General features: G+C 50.4%; 1 protein-coding gene across 2 annotated transcripts in view; it reads right to left on the bottom strand.

The window, feature by feature from the left end:
* Nucleotides 1-16,048, bottom strand: part of ACSF2 (acyl-CoA synthetase family member 2) — a 37,548-nt gene extending 21,500 nt beyond the window's left edge. The window contains exons 1-10 of one of the 2 annotated variants that reach the window (XM_055700576.1): nucleotides 15,911-16,048; nucleotides 10,085-10,280; nucleotides 8,550-8,678; nucleotides 7,376-7,429; nucleotides 4,224-4,342; nucleotides 3,848-4,010; nucleotides 3,315-3,410; nucleotides 2,224-2,372; nucleotides 1,546-1,637; nucleotides 347-423 (exon numbers count right to left, since the gene is read on the bottom strand). In XM_055700576.1, the coding sequence (XP_055556551.1) occupies nucleotides 347-423; nucleotides 1,546-1,637; nucleotides 2,224-2,372; nucleotides 3,315-3,410; nucleotides 3,848-4,010; nucleotides 4,224-4,342; nucleotides 7,376-7,429; nucleotides 8,550-8,678; nucleotides 10,085-10,280; nucleotides 15,911-15,999 (1,164 nt within the window). In that variant the 5' untranslated portion in view covers nucleotides 16,000-16,048. The remainder of the gene's footprint in view (nucleotides 1-346; nucleotides 424-1,545; nucleotides 1,638-2,223; nucleotides 2,373-3,314; nucleotides 3,411-3,847; nucleotides 4,011-4,223; nucleotides 4,343-7,375; nucleotides 7,430-8,549; nucleotides 8,679-10,084; nucleotides 10,281-15,910) is intronic. The other variant, XM_055700577.1, reaches the window with a different exon arrangement.
* Nucleotides 16,049-18,761: the final 2,713 nt, after the last annotated feature.

Genomic DNA, 18,761 nt, shown 5'->3' with positions numbered 1-18,761 from the left:
CTTCCATAATCATTCATCCTTGCAGCTTGTACAACAGAAGGGTTTATAAAAGCTTTGAAATGCACCAGCAGAAGCTCAGTTTATGACACTGAATGCAGTAGTGTCCTCTCTTCTTACAAAGCTTCCTCCCCCGACACCCCCCCAGCAACCAGGGGGAATCCTCCTCCTTCCTCCCAGCCCCTCTACACCTCCACTCCTCAGCCTGGCCCGGCACCCCCGGTGCCATCACACCTGATCCCAGCAGCTCCAGCACTGCTGGGTACCACTGGGTGCAGAGATGCCCAGATTCAGGGTCTCCCCATAACAACCACCACTTGTAGCTCTACTCACAGCCACCACAACTTACCACGAGCTCCGGCATGTGCATCCTGGTGATAACCATCTTCATGAGCTCAGGGGGAACAGGAGAACCTGCAATGACTCCTGGAAGAAAGAGGAAAAGATGAGCCTCTTGGAAACCAGCTATTTGTTCCCAGGGGCGATCCCCTCAGAAGGTTCTGCACTCCCAGATTTAAATGCTGGCAAGACCTTTGGGATATACTGGTTCCTGTCAAAATACTTTCTATTTTTATGGATACAGGTCCTGGTTATTCTAGAAGCAAAGGCTGCAGCAAGGCCAATTTGCCTGAATGAATTAAGGGTTGGCAAAATTCACTCGTTAGGAAAATAAACTCTATCGCATAAACCTAGTCCAAGCTGCAGTTCCCAAAAAGGAAAGAATCAGAGCAGAAAGAGGCACAGATTTTTAGCAGGACAAACACTCCCATCGATCATTACCACCATAAATCAAAAGTCTTTCCTCCTGTCTTGCACAGAGCAGCCCTTTTGGGAGAGGGCAGATGACATTTTCACCTGTTCCATCCTAGGGTGACAGAGCAAAAGAGTAAGAGGTAATATATAGGTTTTTCTGGGGAACAAGGTGCGACAGGATCATTTTTTACATAACAGAAGTGATTAGGTGATCTGATTAGACGTTTCTTGATGCTCCAGCACCATCTTCTCTCCATGCTGTGATTGCCTCTAAAGGGCCAGTGGTCTCCCTGTTCCAGCTCAGCTGTTCCCGAGGCTCTCCGTGACCAGAGAGGCAGCTCCAGCCCACGGTATCACACCCCCTCCAGTGTTTAGGTGAATGACTTCAAAAGCAGGCAGGAAACTTTAGGTGAGAGAAGTCACAGCAGAGCTCTGCTCCAGGGGCTGCACCAGCCAAAAGCACACAAAGCATCTGCTGCCACACGGTGGTGGCTGCTGAGACCAGAGCTGAGCAAAACCAGGCTATTCCTGGGACCTTCCCTTGCAGATGGAACAGAAAGGTCCTTCCTAGACTGCCTTAAGATGAAAGGAGAGTCCTAAAAATACATAATGCCTGAAGGAAACCCCAGGGAAAGGAAATACAGAAATACAGCATCAAATGAACAGTGGAACACAAGGCTTGTGCCTTCCTCCCTCCAGAAGAGACATTTGCTCGCAAAGCTTCATACAGCCTCTCAGCAGGGAACCAGTAACATCCAGTTTCTTGGGGCTTTTCCATCTGAGTCTGAGACTTACCTCCCCGGAGACTTGACAGGTCATAGGAGTCGAAGTCTGGCTGCGAGAGCATGTCTATAAACATGGTTGGCGTGCCGTGTAGAAAGGAGCACCTTGAGGAAGGGGAGAGGAAAGACAAAGCTGCAGAGCTGGAATGGGGGGCAGCCCAGCTCAGCACCCCACATCCCATCCCACCCCATCCCACCCCACGCAGGGACCCAGAGCAGGAGCATGGAGGCAGGCACAGCGGACATGCTGCTCATCAGTGCGTATATACATATGTATGTATAAAAATAAACATACATATATGTGCGTATCATGCAGACGCAACAATAGATCTTTTGTTTTACACACGAAAAACAAACTGGAAATGCAACTACCCCAGCAGCAGTGCTGGAGGGCACGTGGGCAGGTGTAAAACCACACCAGCCATAGCAAACCAAGACACCACTACGCTTCCCAGCCAAAGCCCTACCGTGACCTGGAGGATCCCTTATTTTGGGGAAGTGTGACAAATTCCCAGGCTGAAAAGGCAGGATTTAGGCTGCTGAAGTGCCTGTGCAAGTGTGCCCCTGCAAACCTGACTGTCCCGTCACAGGAAGGAAGAGTGTGAGCAGTAGCAGGCAAGCCAAGGGGAGAAAGCCCCGTTGGCCACAAGGCAATGAGCTCCACTGTAGCAAGACACAACCAGGCTCTCACTTCTCTCGAGACACTGCCTCCAGCGCAGCCTTCCCCTCGAAACTCGGCGATGAGAAGATGCAGGAGGACCCGTGCAGAGCCATCACCATGCAGCCTCCCACTGATGCCAGGCAATGGTAGAGGGGTGCGGGGAGGCCAACACGATAATCCTGGGATCAAGCCAAAGACAACGGTGAGGAGACGAGACCTGCCAGTCTGTGACTCGCCCGTCTCACTGCCGAAGAGCAAATATCTGAACAGAGAAGTCTTCCCTGATTCACTGAAAACTGGCTGGAAATCTGACATCCATCCGTGTTCCCGTTAGGTGGAAACGCATGTTCCCGTTAGGTGGAAATGCTTCCTGCCTTTACTAAGAACCACTTTGGGAAGTTTTTAATGTCAAAATTTCATTCTGTAATTTTACAATGTCTTTTGTTTGCTGGACTTTTTGGTCTGGTATTGCTTATACATTATTTTATGATATCCCAGAGGGGAGTGGTAATGCTATGTCAGGCGTGAAATACACAGGACTTGCCACATGCTGTTAATTTTATGATGTTTTTAAAAACACCAAAGGCTCTGAAAACTGACTGAAACAATGCATCTTTTTTCTGGATCAAAGCTGTTGTATTAGAAATAACTACCACAGAACTTTGAGAGAAAAAATTTGCTTTTAACAATTTTTAAAAGAAACTACAAATAGAAAGGTCATATCCTGATAGGAGTTACGAGACTGTATACATGACATGAAATAGTCACGCAAAACAAATTAAAACTTCATTCAACAGAATTCAAAGCTAACATCCAGAGTCTTGTAATTGTTTGAAATGAGTATTCACCAAAATGAAAAGTGATTAATTTCACAATTTTTACCCTACAAAAAGATTTGGTGGGTTCCCCCCTCCCCCCCCCGGCCTCGATAAAAACTTCACATGAAACTAAAATGAAACATCAATGAAACTCCACTGAAATGAAAGATGTTATGCATGAATCTCCCTCGCTGTCACTCATAGCAAACTTGCCCTTATGCTGAGCCAGCACCAACGCTGTCCCCACGCATGGTCTCTGTGGCATGGGAGAGCACCCCTAAGCATGTCCCCACCGCAACCCACCTGCTGTGTGATCCCCAGCCTCAGACCGATCAGATTGGCGTTATTCACGATGTTCCTGTGAGAGAGGGTGGCTCCTTTGGGGCTTCCTGTTGTCCCCTGAAAGACACGGGGTGTTACGAAGTGACCCCCCCCTTTTTCCAAAGATGAGTGATGTGTGCTCTGATTGCCCAGGCAGGCTCCGGGGTGATCCTGCACTTCATTCTCCATTCAGACATGGGAGACTTTTTTTTTTTTCTTACTTTAACAGCATCTGAAACCCAAGCCACACCAAAATAAAATGACTCGCCTTCAGCTGCACAGGGTTCACAGGCACCCTCTTATCTCCACCAGCCCTCAACCACGAGCTGAGCAGCAAGAATGGCAGCAGCGAGGGGAAATGCTGGAACACTTCCTCCATCCCTCAGCAGAAGATGGAACCAGGTCTCAGAGGGCAGAAGGTGAAGGAAATGGGATTCTCAGCATCACCCACATCTTTCCCTGCACCCCCAGCGAGGAACCCAACTGCGAGGCACGGAGTGGGCAGGAGCACCTACTGAAGTGAACTGGATGTTGATGGGCTCGTCGCAGGAGAGGGTCCGCTGCAGGGCTCTCAACTGCTTCACGTGGCTGCTGTCCCCAGCCTGCATCACCTCATCCATGTGGAAGGTGCCAGGCAGCTTCGAGTCCAGTGTGATGACAATGGATAAGTCAGGCAGCCTGGCGGAAAGAAAAATACCATCAACATTAATGGAGCAAGGAGAAAACTGCCTGGGTGGGTGTTCAGTGGTCTGGGCAAACCTCCAGGGCAGCCTGACTCCTTCTCTTCTGGTGAGACCCTGCGTGGGTCCTTCTTCCACCAGAGCCTGTGCTGTGCAGCACAAGGACACAGCTGTGAGGTCGGTGCACAGACACCAGTTGCTCCCAACTCACCTTTTGCTCTTTAATCCCCCTGGAGTGGATTTTTCCAGCTCGGGACACGACTGCTTTAGGATATCATAGTATTTCTGTGTTTTAAATTGAGTAGGAAACACCAGGGCCTTACAGCCAACCTGTGAAGGGAGACAGAAACTTATGAGAAGTTGGGCTGATGTTCAAGGACATGATAAAGAGCAGTCACCACCGACACAGGGGGACACAGCCCTGTGACCCCACACAGCAAGCGTCGGGCATTAACAGCGCACTGGGATTTTCTTCTATAAGCACATGACATGAGTTCTCTCCAGACTAAACCTGGAGATTTTTTAGCTTTTCCTAGGAAGAAAGTGGTTCAAAGATTTTCTGAAGAAGATAACCAAGGTCCCTGCACAGCGAGGGCACAGCAGCCATGCTCCCGGGGCTGGGGACATGTCTCCCGCAGGCATGTTCGCTGAGGGCAAATGCAAACCAAGCCCTTACAGCTGTGCACTCGCAAAACACGGTGAGCAGAGGGCAAGGTGCTGTTACTGCACGCCCAGCACGCCAAGCCCTGATCCCAGTGCTCAGCTGGTGCTTTGCTCCTCCCCAGTGATCGGTGCAGGATGGGCTGGGTGCTGCTCCCAAGAGCAGATCCTGGGGGAGAGCAGATCCTGGGGCTCCCACTTCTCCCAGGACTGACACTCATTGCCAGCGCAAGGCAAACAACCGATTTTTCAGATTAAGAGTCGCAACAAAGCACCCAGTCCCAAAATTCAAAGGAAAACAACAAAAAAATAATCATTTGAGTTGATCTGAAATGAGGTTTTTTGAGGAACTTTCGAAAAATCAAGGAGACCTGAAGATTGCCTCTCAGGTCAAGCCAAAGTTTTGTTGTGGTTTTTTTGTTAAGGTTTTCCATTCCCTAAGATTTTTCCACCTCTTTTTAAAGCATTAGCTATTTTGAAAATTAAAACATTTTTTTATTCAACCTTTACGTAATCCTGAAACAAAGCATTTTAATTACACCAAGAATTTCTTTCTTTTTCAGCAAAGATTTGCTGAATTTGACCCAGATTTGCAAACTGCTTTCATCTTCCAAAAAAAAATGCATTCTTGTCAAATAGATTATTTACATAAATTATTTACTCTGCTGTTTTCATTATTTTCCCAAGGTCTGTGAAATAAGGAGACCAAGGCTATGCCAATAAATTATTTGTAAATACCCTCTGGGGTTTGTCAGAAGGCAAAACAAACATTTATTCTATTTTCTGGAATAATCTGCTCAGAACCCAGGGGAATGAGCGTGCTCTGGGATGTTTTGAACCTCTCTAACTTTTTGCTATTAGTTCCCTCAAACTACTACTCTGGTTGAACTAGTTTTACAAGACAGATGCTATGTGAGGAGCGGAGCTTGCAGGGCAGATGCTACATGAGATAAGGGTCTCTCCTTGGGTGGGCATCTCCCACTTGGTCTCAATTTGAATGGCAGCAGAGCCATCTTCAAAGGACCAGCCATACGAAACCTGCCATCAGTTTGCTTTTGCAAAGCCCTGGAAACACAGCAGGATTTGGATGAATGGTTATTCAGCATGTATTTCTGTATATGCCAAAGGAAGGGAACCTGATGGAGCAAGGAAAGGACTGCACAGGACCCAACAGGGAGAGCCCTAAAGTCTTCAGGGGGTTTGTGGTGCAAATAAATACACCAGAGATCCCAGTGCCAAAGGTACATGGAAAAGCTAGGAACGCTAGCAAACCTGGGAGGGTGAGACAGGAGTAATCCTCAGTGGAGCTGCAAGCGCGTTTCTTCTTACCCCATCGATACTCCAGATTTACACTGGAGGAGAAAGTCAGAGCAGACTCTGACACAAGAGATGGAAAGGAAAACAAAAGCCAAGTCTCACTGGCGAAAAAGGCAAGTACCGACATGCACACTTCTACCTGGTGAGAGAAGCAGGACATCCACGCTGGAAAAGATGTGCTTCACTGCAGCTCTGTGCTCAATTCTAACACATAAAACCAGGAGTGACACCAGTGAGGGTAGGGTAAGAGGATTAAATGAAGGATGAAATGGGAACACAAACTGCAGCCCAGAAACTGAATTACAGAGTTTCTGATGCGAGAGAAAAGTCACCCTTCGTTGCTAGAAATAATCTACTTTCCAGGTAAAGCAAGAACTTGGTGCTGGGAAGCCCCAGAAGTGGTTCTCTCTCTTCTAGTACCAGCCTTTGATTTAAAGCTGAACAAACCACAGATGAGCAGTTAGGTTCTTAATCCTAGGATTAATTTTTAGCCATCAAATGTTTAATAACCTGAATTCCCCATTACTGGAGCTAAGAAGCCAGAACATGTTAAACTGATTGATGCTCTGCACATTGCAAACTCAATCCCAGGCAGGTACGTGAGGGTAGCTGGGGCAGTGAGGCTCAGACAGCAGAAAGATGTCAAGCAGTGGCAATACTTAGGACTTAAACCAGGTTAAACCCAAAGCCAGCAAGGCCTAGGACAAATCTGGGAAGGAGAAATCAAGCTACTAAGTAGGCTGGTCCTTTCTGAGCCTTTCTCCTTTCAAGGTTAAAATCCCAGATGGTGATTTTTGCCCCAAGCAGAAGACAGGCAGGATGGCACCGAGCCGGGGAGGGCAGGCACAGGGTGCTCTCCATCCCAGGCAGGCTGGAGCATGAGTGTGGGGAAGCTAGAACCGATCTAAGGCAGATGTTGCCTCCAGAGACTGCAGCCACACTCTGTTATTACATAGTCTCTGCTTTCCTGGCTTCTCAGGTAGTGCCTGGGGCAGATATTTAGTCTTGCCTTGTTTTCCTCATTCCCTAGTAAACAATTGCTGGCAGGTATGGTTGTTATTGGTGTCATATGGGCAGGACTCTGTTGTTAGCAGGGAGAGAGAGGGATGAGGATGCAGAAGTCTCCATCAAACAGACAAGGTGGCAGCCACAGGGGACAGCAACAAATGTGCCCACTTAACTGCAGCTTCACCCCCTTGGTCGCTGCGTGGTGGTGTTCTGTCTACACGGCCACCACCAGCTCTGCTCTCCAGCTCTCCCTGACACGTGCAAACGTTAAGTAGAAGCTCATCCGTGCTGTGTCCCCACCATCCTCTTTAACAGACAGCTGCTCATCTGAGCTCTCACAACAAATCAATTAACATTTCCAGCAAGCGCCATACAAACCTTCCTGAGGACAAACTCCAGCTCAAGGGCCTGGTAGGCTGGATTCACGGATACCTGAAGAGGGAGAGACAAGAAGGTTGATCAGAGTTACCCTTGCCTTGAAACCCCTCTCCCCTAACACATATTCCAACAGAGAAGTTCTCCCAGGGACAAGCCACACTCAAAGCTTTTCCTCCAACTGGCAGAACTGAGAGCTCACCAGCACAGGGATTTCACATTCACCAGAAATCCTGTGTTTGCATGAAAGAAAACAACGAAAAAGAGAAGAGTTTATGAGAGGACACATAATCAAAACAGAGTCTCAGGAACAGAAACCCCAGCTCCTGTCTCACAGGCAGACATTCAGTTCATTAAACCAAAGACTCAAAACTCCAGTGCAAGTCAGGTTTCATGATGGAGAGCCATGAAAGCACCAGCTCTCTCCTACCCAGCTCTCCACAGAAGCAGCATCAGCTGCTGGAGCTGAGTTCACCATCAGGCTCATACTGAGCTGTGCTCATCCACCCTCACACTGTGTCTTAGAGCCTGGGATCAACCACAACGAAGAAAACAGACCAGCAGACAGGGTGCAGTCCTTACCACGGTGCACCGCCTAAATAAGAAGCATTTTGATGAACATGCGGGGTCATACTATCAAATGAAAATTGGCTTTTGAGGATATGCAGCTTGGACTAGACTCTTAAGTGGAGCATTTGCACCAAAGCAATACAGGCCCTATTTAGGAGGGATCTAAATAGCTGGTGACTGTTTAGGACAGCAGCATGCTACATAAAAATGGTCCTATTTATATTTATTAAATGTATATACATTTATATACCTTATATTTTACATATAATTTATATGTTATTTATATACAGTATATAAAATGTATTATATATTTCTAAATGGTCCTATTTATAAAAGTACATCTCCTTCCACCATCAGCCGCTGCAAGCAAGGTCACAGCAGTCCATTTCTTGCTGCTCCTTCCTCTGCAGTCTGCTTCCCTACACAGCAGAGGGCAAAGATGCACGGGGCTGCACAGATGTTGTTTAAATACTCAGTTCAGTTAAGCATGGGTAAGAGCATGGAAAAAAGAGACAACAAACTTTACTCCCCAGTACCTTCTGTTGCTTTTTTGCCTGTTTCCTTTCCCAACAGACTGCTAAAAACCCAGACACAGCAAACTCCTTACCAGGATGATTCCTGCCTGGACAGTTGCAAACTGCATGAGAACCCACTCATATTTATTGGGACCCCACATCCCCAGCCGGTCTCCCTTCTTCAGGCCAAGAGCCAGAAGCCCAGCCGACATGCGGTCCACCTGTAAAATACAAGTGCCTGAGGATCACACACAGGATGCAGTGGGGAGTATTTGTCTCCAGGCGCTGCCTTCTGGGCAAAAAGCATCGTCTTTGCAACTGGAATTGGACAGAATGTACCTCTTCTGCACAGCCTGCCTGCTACTGCCGCAGCAGCATCCTCCGAGCCAGTGCGTGGACCAGCCCCTGCTTAGCGGGTTGACTGAAAGCATAAAAATAACAAGTGTGGAACAATACAGCAAAGCAGGGGGGAAACCAAACCAGGAAATTATGTACAAACAGTTGCAAATTCTTGCCCAAAGTCTAGTTAACATCTAGCTCCTCATCAACTCAGCTTAGGGCTCAGCCTTACCCACACGCTGGGCCCATCTGCACTGCTGGATCTGCCTCTGTCCCAGCACATCGCTTGCTTCTAACAAGGCTCGGGTGAAGAAAACTGTATCGAGTGATTTTTGGCCAGTTTGGGGTTCCTATCCTCATTAAATTGAATTCAACCACTCTATTAACATGACTACTTTATTTTGCAAGATGGTAAGTAAGCATGCATCTGGTGTGCAGATGGATGTGTAAATATTCTGAGGTGTCCAGGAAAGTTGTTATAGGGTTTTTTTTATGTTCTCACATGAATTTATGAAATCTACCTTGTAGGAGATATAGCTGGAATTTTTATTGAGGAATTTAGTTCTGAATTACAGCCTACTTTTTAAAATTACGGTGAACACAGCTAATCTCGTTTATCTGAATGGATGTAACCAAAATGCTAGTAAATCTGAAAAAAAACCCCCAAACAATTCTTCCTATCCAAGACCATATCATACATTTCACAGAAACTTTCCAGGTAGTTAGCCTTGAAATATTGCCCTGCCATTCAGAAGACACATAAACATGTATTTGTATGCAATACACATGCATACACATGCATAGATACACCCACACGCATTTTTGGAATTGTTATTAGGACCTGCTCCTTGACTTTGCTCACTTGCCTTTGTGCTTGGACTAGAAACCTCCACGTGCTCACAACCTCTGACAGTCAGACCGAGTGATTAATACAAGAGCTGCGGGCTGCTCCAGTGGAGAAAAACACTGTGGCTCAGCCCACAACACATCAGATAAGGGTAATAATTTTTAATTATGAAAGTTCATTCTGGGATATTCAGCAAGCATTTTACACGGGCTGCCTTCCCCCTTTGATCTCGAGACCCTCAGGAGGATGGAGGCAGTGCACGCCCAGCGGTGTGTGCTGGGGAGGTGCACTTGCCCCCTGCCCAGGGCCAGGATGAGGACCCATATATAACATGCCTTGCTCCTGAGCTGAGCAATGAAACCATTTCTCATTTCTCCATCACGCCTGCTGCTGCCCTCGTCCACCCGCCCGAACCCCCTGACGGATGAGCCAGGCACTCACCTCCTCCTTGAACTGAGCAAACGTCTTCCGAACTCCATCTCGGCAGAAGACCAAGGCGTCGCGATCAGGAAAGCGCTCAACGGTCTCATCCAGGCACTGGCCCACGGTTTTGGTGAGAAGGGGGATGTCTGTGGTCCCCTGGATATAGCTGTTGGTCACCCTGTGGGAGGCAGAGGGCCTCCCTGTGTGCAGGGCACTGTGAGGGAAAAAAAAAAAAAAAAAAAAAAAAAGGTATTTTTTATTATAACCCATCAATACAATTCTCCCCATCTGGAAGGATTATCAACCTGCGGACAGTACCAGGAGTACCCGATGCACATCCCTGCCCCAGTGAGAACCACAGGCAGCTGCTTCAGTGGGTCAAGACGAGGAAGACCTTCCTCCAAAAGGACCTGTGTGCAGCAGCCCAGGGGCACTGGGCAGGTGGGTGGCCTCAGCAATCCCACTGCACCCACCCAGACCTGCCCACACCAGTGGGCAGCACAGGCAGAGCCCACATCCCTCCACTGAAAACCGGGGTCCTGCCAACTGATGGGGAAGGAGCCTGCAACAGCCCTGCGGGCCGGGCACAGCCTGGTCCTACAATCATTCACCTGGGGTGAAAACTACCTGGATATTTTGGGATGTATGGATAGAGTATGGGCTCTGCAGTTTACTGAGAGATGGCAACTGGGTTTGGCCTTACTGCGACATTAAAAAGTACAAATAACTTGGAAGGAACACAATCCAATCTGTAGTGCAATTCCTCCAACTGGCTTCTCTCTGCTGGAAAGAGCAGATGACTGAGAAAAAGGAAGTTCAAATTAGTCAGAGATCGGTCTCCAAACACGGTCTGTGGAGAAAAGCCTAATTCTGCAGAACAGAAACTGTTTAGAAGAGTTCAAAGAAGCTGAGCTGTAACCAAGAGGCATTTCAGAGCAATGATGTGTGCATGCAATGGTGAGCGGGCTGCACCCGCTTTGCTGTTTCTGCCAGCTAGACTGCAACGAGCTTACAGCATCGGTAAAGTGAGGGGCTACCAGTGAGAGGAGGGGGAAGAAGTGCGGAGGCAATAAGAGAGCAGACTCACAGGGTCGGGGAGCCTACACCCATTGCAAACGTGGGAGAGGAGGGGAGGGAGGTGTTTTGGCAGAGCAGCACCCGGGCAGGAATGGCACAACAGGGTCCTCGAGAGGAGCACAGAGACATTGTGCCAGAGGCCAAGCTGGAGATGAAACATTGTTAGGAGAGGCAGCAATGAGAGGATGTGGGCAAGGCAGTAGAGAAAATAATTTTTAAATCATTAAGGCTTTCACTGAGGTCTGATCATCAGTGGAAAAGCAGTGACCTCCCCTTAAAACACAGCTCCTGACCATCTGAGCGCTGCAGTTCTTGCCCTGATTTCTCTCTCCACCTCCTCCGAGCCTCACCCTGCCCCAGCAGCCATGCCCTGCCATGCTGTCCTCCTCCCCGGGCATCCCCCACTTTCTCTGTGCCTCCTCTTCTTCCCTGCCTCCCTCCATGCTCTTAGCTCTCCATTCCCACCTTAGGAGATGACCAGAAAGGCCAGGGTTAAGTGACACTTGTGGGGTGCAGAGCTCAGAGGCAATGCCCTGGGTTTGCAGGTTCAGTGTATAATGGAGGGATTCCTGCCCTAGAGAGGAAAACTAGACCAGCCCAAACTCAATTTCCCCCCATTTGTTACAGGATCAATATTCTGCAAAGATTCGGTGCTATTTACCATGACAGATTTGTTTTCCTGCCCATGAGAAACAAAACCCAGCATGAAATTACTTCCTCTGCAGGGCAGAGTTCAGTCTCAAGAGAAGCACAGAAGAAGATTTTCCCTCCTGGGAGGAGTTCTGCTCCGACAGCTGAGCAAATGACCTGACCCTCTTTCCCCGATGGCTTCTTGGCAGATGGAGCGTTGTGCAACTCCGGCTGATGCTGTGCGGCCATCCTCCTTGCAGAGCTCTTGGGCAACTCACATCAAGGCTGTAGGGCTGCTGGAGGAGGACTTGGCAGGGGTAAATGCTAAACCAAACTATCTTTTATCGTTTGAAAGCTCCTGGGCAAGGCACATAGATAAACTGGGAGATGAGAGATAGCACTGCGGAACAAAAGCCTTTGTAAATAGAGGTTATGTAAAATAAAGGTTGAAAAAAACTCTCTCTAACCTAAGGGAAGGATGAATGCTCTTGGGAAAGTGGTAAAAGCCACTGCAGCCACGGCCACTTGCTGTTTGAAACGGCAACTGGAGAAGCCACCGTCCCATCGCCGTAGGGTGATCTCAGACAAGCAGCTCCAGCCGCTCACACAGGCTGGTGAAGAAACCGCAGGCTGTTCGTGAAAACGCTTAATGGAGACAACCACACTTGCATCTCCCTAAAGCCAAGTCACCTCCCGTTTCAGCCGAGCCTGTCCCTAAACACGGATTTTCTGTTCCAGCTAAGGCACGGTCCAGCTCCCTGCTGGCTCCCGCAGCCTGGGAAGGGCTGGAGCAGCCAGAGAGCAGCTGCAGACCCAGTTGTGCAAGAGCACTTTCTCTGAGCACCACCTCAGGGCTTACTGGGAGCCCAGCAGGCTCGGCACTGGGCTGCAGTGGGAGCAAGTAAACACACAAGCATTTCATGGAATACATCAGTTCCTCTGGGGATATCACATAAGGAACTAATGGGCCAAAAATTGGGTCCAACACGTTCTTCTACCACGACTGAAAACGCAAAAGAACAAAACCTCATCACAAAGAGAGGCAAAGAGCCAAAGGGTTTTGCTGACCTCGAAGGAGCTGGACTTCCACACTAAATGCAAGGTGCAAAGCCAGAGCCTAAGCCAGTTCCACCTCCAGCCTTCATGGCTACGGCTTCCTCCCTGCCTCCACACAGGGGGATGAAAGAGCATCACAGAGCAGTACAACATGTCTATACAAAGCCCTTCACTCCAAAACATTGTGCAAATACAGTCAAAGGTCCCAAGCACTCACATCTTCAAATGAAAGCATCAGCAGCTCTGTAATTAGAGCCTAAGATATCTTATGCTCATAACCCAGAGTCGCTAACTCCTCTCAAAGCGCTTGCTCACGTGGTTTCTTTGGATATGTTGAGGAAAGCAAAATCACAGCTGTCATCTAGTTTCAGCTCCCAGAATACTGGTCCGATGTTTGCGTGTGCTTCAGCATTTCTGTATCACTAATCTCCTGGCCATGGCAGAAGTGAAAGATGTGACATAAAACAGAGCAGGCTGCTGGAAGCACTGGGAATCAGGAATGGAAGGAATGGGGCAGATACAAGATACATTTGTTATCAGTAGCATCATGCTGGAAATAATGTAGGGTTGGTCTCCCTCCTGCCTATAGCCAACAGCATGTGTACATATCTGATCTGAAAGAATGTATCAAAAAACCTCTACAAAGAAAGGGTCCAAACAATTTAGAAATAATCTCTTGGTTCAGAAAAGAAGTAATTCCCCCTCCATCTCTTCCTATGAAGCATCTGGTACTGCCAGAGCTAAACCAAGACCAATGGTCTGACAGTCTGGTATTACTGCAGCTCTCATTTCCCTGTGTGAGCTGGAGGAGAGCAAATAAAACTCTGCTTCCTCCTGGGTCCCAACATAAACAGTGAAACACTACTCTCGGAGAGCACGTGCCTTCTGTTGGCAATACATTCCAGCAGCAAGACAGCCTGCAGTGCCTGCAGATGAGCCAGGCTCATCGCCAGGCTGCTCCTGCAAACTCCTTAACCCTGGAGTTCAGCAGTGCAACGGAATAGAGAAACATCAGAGACCCAGGGAAAAGGCATCGCCTTCCCATCCCGGGTGAAAGGCAGGCAAGGAGCCGAGCCCTGGCAGCCCCAGCAAGCACTCCTGCCGGACGGTGGCCAGCAGAAACAATCAGACTGAAACAAGCACTCTGGACTAATCCTAGGAGCTCTTTGTGTTTATTGCTGAATAGCCCCAGCTAACATTTTATAGCTGTTGATAGAAGACAACCAGCTTCATTTTTCACCTTTAACTCTTCACCAGTCTCTACGGAAATTATCAGAAGGGAAAAGAGACGAATGCAAGATCAGCATAACCTGTCCTCCATGACGAGCACGCAAGCAAGCTCCTGCTTTGCCGCTGCAAAGGACATTGAGCTGAGCTGTGGTGCCATCTCCTCTGCACACAGGGGAACAGCCCTGCCCTCCCAGGGCTTGGGAACCATCCTGGCTGCACTTCACACCCGGAGAGGCTCACCAGCTCCTTTATCCATGGGCATCTACCAGGAGCTTCACCCCCAAAGTGAGAGGTTTTGGGTCTTTTATATACCACAACTACAATAAAAAGGTGGTGAGAGTTAACCCTGCCCTTACCTCTTCTTTACTCTTTAAAAGAACCCTGCTGACTAACGAGTTAACCAGGTTCTCATTGCTTTTGTTTGTTTTAGGTCAAGAAAGGATCAAGTCCCCACAGCTTCCAGCTTGCTGCTGCAGCAGACTTTTTGGTTACATTTCCCACCGCACCTCCCTCCCCTCCACACTTTTTCTGCCAGAAGGATAAATATTGTTTAACACGAGGAGCAGAATTTAATAAACTTATTTAAAACATTACTAGAAAGAGTTTACTCCTCTCAATACATGGTCTTTTTCTCAAAGCGCTTTGTCTCCCTGCCCCTCAGTTTAACTCCTGGGCTGGAGTCCAAGTTGCAGCAAACTCTCTGCCATGCGTCCCTCCTGATCCCGATTCCTAAGTAGAGATTGCAAAATGGCAGTCTTGGCCCCAGCCACACACGGGCTTCAGCCACCCCGCTCCTGATCTCAGCCCAGCCAAAAAGAAACAGCTAGACACCGAGTGTGGAAAAGCAAATGCTGCTCCCCACAGTTCTTGGGGACTCACTACCTAAGAAGTCATGCCTCCCAGTGAGCGTTAGGCTCCCAGTATCGGCTAATCCTCCAAAGCCCTTCCCAATGCCAGTTGATTTGCTATTGCTGTTCTTTGCCACAAACTTGCTCCAAGAGGAAGCGCTGAAAAAAAGCGAGGCAAAGACCTGGCTGGACCCCCCCCAGAACTCCTCGGTGCCCTGGACCTGCAGGCACCCCAGTGCCCCCCCACCACTCAGAGGTCCGCACGGCCACAGGGGGACAGGGACACTGCCCAACAAAGCCCATGAGTCAGAGCACTGAAGGAGGATGGAGAAGCTGTTTGATACATTTTTGTTACTGCTATCAGGATGCAGCTGCTGTACAAATAAAGTTCAGCCCCGGACACAGGCTCACATCCCTCTGCATGCTCCATGGGGCTTGTCACTGCCCCTGGTCCCCTCCCAGGCCAGGGGGGCAGAGCCAGGGGATAAAGCCTGGCTTCGGCCACTTTGGAAGGGTTTACGGAAGCCAAGGGACCACGATGCACACTGAGAGTGGCACCTCCAGCTGAACCTGCCCTCCCGGCGTGTGGCCACCCACCTGGCCAGACACCCACATCACTCTGTCGCTGCCCTATAGCTCCTGTCCTCCACCACACATGGCCCCTAGAGCCCCCATCCCTGTTTCTACAGCCTCCATACCCTACAGCCCCCTCATCTTCTGCTTCCACAGTCCTCCATCCCCTATAAGCTCCCCACCACCTCCCACCCACAGCCCCATCCCCTATAGCCCCTATCCTCTGCCCCCACAGCCCTCTATCCCCTGTAGACCCCATCCCCAGTCCCCACAGCCCTCTATCCCCTAAAGCCCCTATCCCCAGTCCCCACAGCCCCTCTAGCCCTTCTACCACCCATCCCCAGTCCCCACAGCCCCCTGTCCCCTATAGCCCCCTGACCCCTACAGCCGCCCATCCCTCCATCCCCACACAGCCCCCCCCGGGTCCTACCTGCGCGGCGGAGCCCCTCGCCGCCCCCCCAGCCGGCGCAGGAGGGGCAGCCCGCGGTGGGCCAGCGCTGCCAGCCGCACCGTGGCCATCCCTGCGGCCGCGGCGAGCACCGGGCGCCCGGCCCGGCCCGCCGGTCGATGGGCGGGGGCGGTGCCACGGGGCCCGCCCCGGCCCGCCCCGGGGGGCTGCGGTTCCCCTCGGCCCCGGCGCCGGGGGAGGTGCCCGGAGGGAGGGGCGGCGGGGGCTGAGCGGGGACCCCCCGGCTGGCAGCACCCAGCGGGTGCTCAGCTCGGGGCTCATATCCCTCCGCACGCTGCCTGGGGGTCGTCGCTGCCCCCGGTCCCCTCCCAGGCCGGAGGGGGGTGGGGGGTGTGCGGTGCGGAGCCAGGGGATGGAGCCTGGCTTCTGCCGCTTTGCAGGGGGTTTTGGGGGGCCAAGGGACCGCGATAACACTGAGAGTGGTACCTCCGGCTGCACCTGCCCGCTCCCTTCCCGAGCCCCTGCACCCCCACATCTCCCCCCTCCATCATCTCGTTTTTCCAGACTGCTCCATCTGCCTGATCCCAAGCGGCACAACGCCCCGACGCAGCCCCACGCCCTGGCTGAGAGGAGCTTTGGTACAAGGCAACCACCACCACTCGCCCCACTTCTCTCCACCGGCATCGCTGGGTGCCCAAGCCCCGTGAGTCACCAATGCATTTCCAGCCCTACCCATTCAACCAGTTATCAGTTACTGCCTCGCCAACAGCTCCGGGCACTCCCTGCCTGCTGTACCCTGCTGCTCCCGAGGAATTGCAGAGCTACTCCAGAGCCCTGAGATGCCCTCACCAAAGGGCGAAGGCATGGGCAGGTGCCCAGGCGAGGAGCGCTGCGGTGCTGAGCCCTGCTGAGCGCTCGGCCACGGGAGCAGCACTGCTCCGCTGCAGCTGATGCTGAGGAGGTGACACATGCACCACTCCCCACATAAAATGACTGATGGCTTTTCTGGGTATCGCCTGCAGCGATGGCTAAAAGCTCATTAATCCTTGGGAAAAAAGGCTGGGGTATAAATTTGAGCCTGGAAAATGGTCTGTGCCTTTGAAATACCATATAGGCAGTAAGATACAGTGCTATCAGTGCTGGCCTGAGACATGGCCAGTTTCTGGCTCAGCCGTGGACCTGCTGGGTGATGTCTGGGAGGCATTTTGCAGCTCTGCCCAGGAGGAAACTGGAGTTGAGTGTGTCTGGACACTGTGTCAGCACCACGACAAGCGCAAGGGCATCGATATCGGCCTCAGAGCGGTGAATCTCAGGCAGCAAAGCCATAAACGTGCTCGTAACACAGCTGCATAGTGAAGCACTGACTGCAACCAGACCTCCAGCGATAGCTACCTGATTTTAGAAGCAGCAAGGATTTTCCCCAACGTGCATCTTGTTCACAATGAGTTTCTTTGGTGGCAGTGGTGACAGTGTTTTCTTTGGTAGGCAAAGGGGCATTTTAGTCTTTGAAATATGAAAAACTGGCGGTGGCCAAAGAGGGGACACCGAGTGAGGCAGACCAAAAATCTTCAGAGGGTCTGGGGATGGTCTCCAGCCCCTGGCTGGCGTGCCCAGCTCACGCCCCCAGGGTCACAGCAAGGATCCTTAGGTCAGGATTCGATTGCCAGTATTCATCCTGCTTCCCTCGGCGGTTCCTCCTCCCTTCTCCTTGCTGGTGGTCTGGCAGCCTTCCTCTAGCAGACTGCGCAAATGTGCCCCGTGGTATGGTTTGTCTGTCTCGTGGAGGTTTGAAGTCTTTTTGGACGTGCACAGGTACCTCTATTTACATGTCAGTCCCACTAAAATGTGTAGCTAGGTGAGTTTATGCATTTCCACAGACGATGTAAAGCTGTGTGACATTTGTGGCCAGAATTTATCCTTTCACCAATTCAGCACGGCACAGAGCAATTATCTTTGTACTGCAGGAGCTTGGTGTTGTGTAACCACAGAGAAAAATCCCCAGTGCCTGGGATCCAAACCCCCTCACCTTTAATAAACAAAAATAAAACAGTTTTTCAGTTTGATCTTCCCACATTCCAGTCATTATCCTACAGGGTGAATCCCGGTTAGGTATTAAACCAAGAATCATGCAGAAGTTAATGTGAGCTTCACACTTGGGTACATTTGTTCGAGATTGTCAAAGCAAAGGCAGCCTCAACCGTAACACTTCAGACGCCATCAAGTAAAGCATAATTTCTTTCTAATGAAAATTTTAAAATCTGCCTTTGAGTTAACCACAAATAAGCAGTTTTGTGACTGATCTACACCTTCGTTTCCTTCTCGTGTAAACCAGAAAGAACAGATTTCAGTCTCCGCAGAACTGCAGGGACAAAGGCCTTTTCCAGAGGTGCAGGGGATCTTACTTGGGTCCCCCCCAAACCCCTCTGGGTTTTGCCCTTGGCAGCAGGACAGTGCCTGGCGCCTCCCAGCTGGGGAAGGGGACTGGGACCAGCTCCCTGTGCCAGTCCCCTGCTGCCTCGGGGTGACACAGGGCTCGGGCAACCTTGGCACGTGTGCTGGGAGATCCAGCAAGGAGCGGCTTCCCCACACCTCCTGGGAACAGGGTGTTTTCCTGGCCCTTCCTTGGCCTCCGAATGTTGTGGTGACACGGTGACATGCTGAGGGACGGGCCCGATTCTTACATAAGCAGACCTTGCTTTTCCCAAGGGAGGGCTCTCTGATTTCAGCTCACCTTCTGAGGAGCAATAACCTGCCCCGAGAAACTTCCGTCACCTCCTGGAGGACAGCGCATCACCCTCAGACAGATTTTGTCCTTTCTATGGAGTGAACCCCTGCCAGCGGGTTTGGGGGCCCGCTGTTCACCCCCCTGCAC

The sequence above is a fragment of the Falco cherrug genome, chromosome 1 (genome assembly GCF_023634085.1).
Source record: "Falco cherrug isolate bFalChe1 chromosome 1, bFalChe1.pri, whole genome shotgun sequence".
Lineage (NCBI taxonomy): Eukaryota > Metazoa > Chordata > Aves > Falconiformes > Falconidae > Falco > Falco cherrug.
Note: the sequence above shows the minus strand (reverse complement) of the source record. Positions and strands in the feature narration are given on the sequence as shown.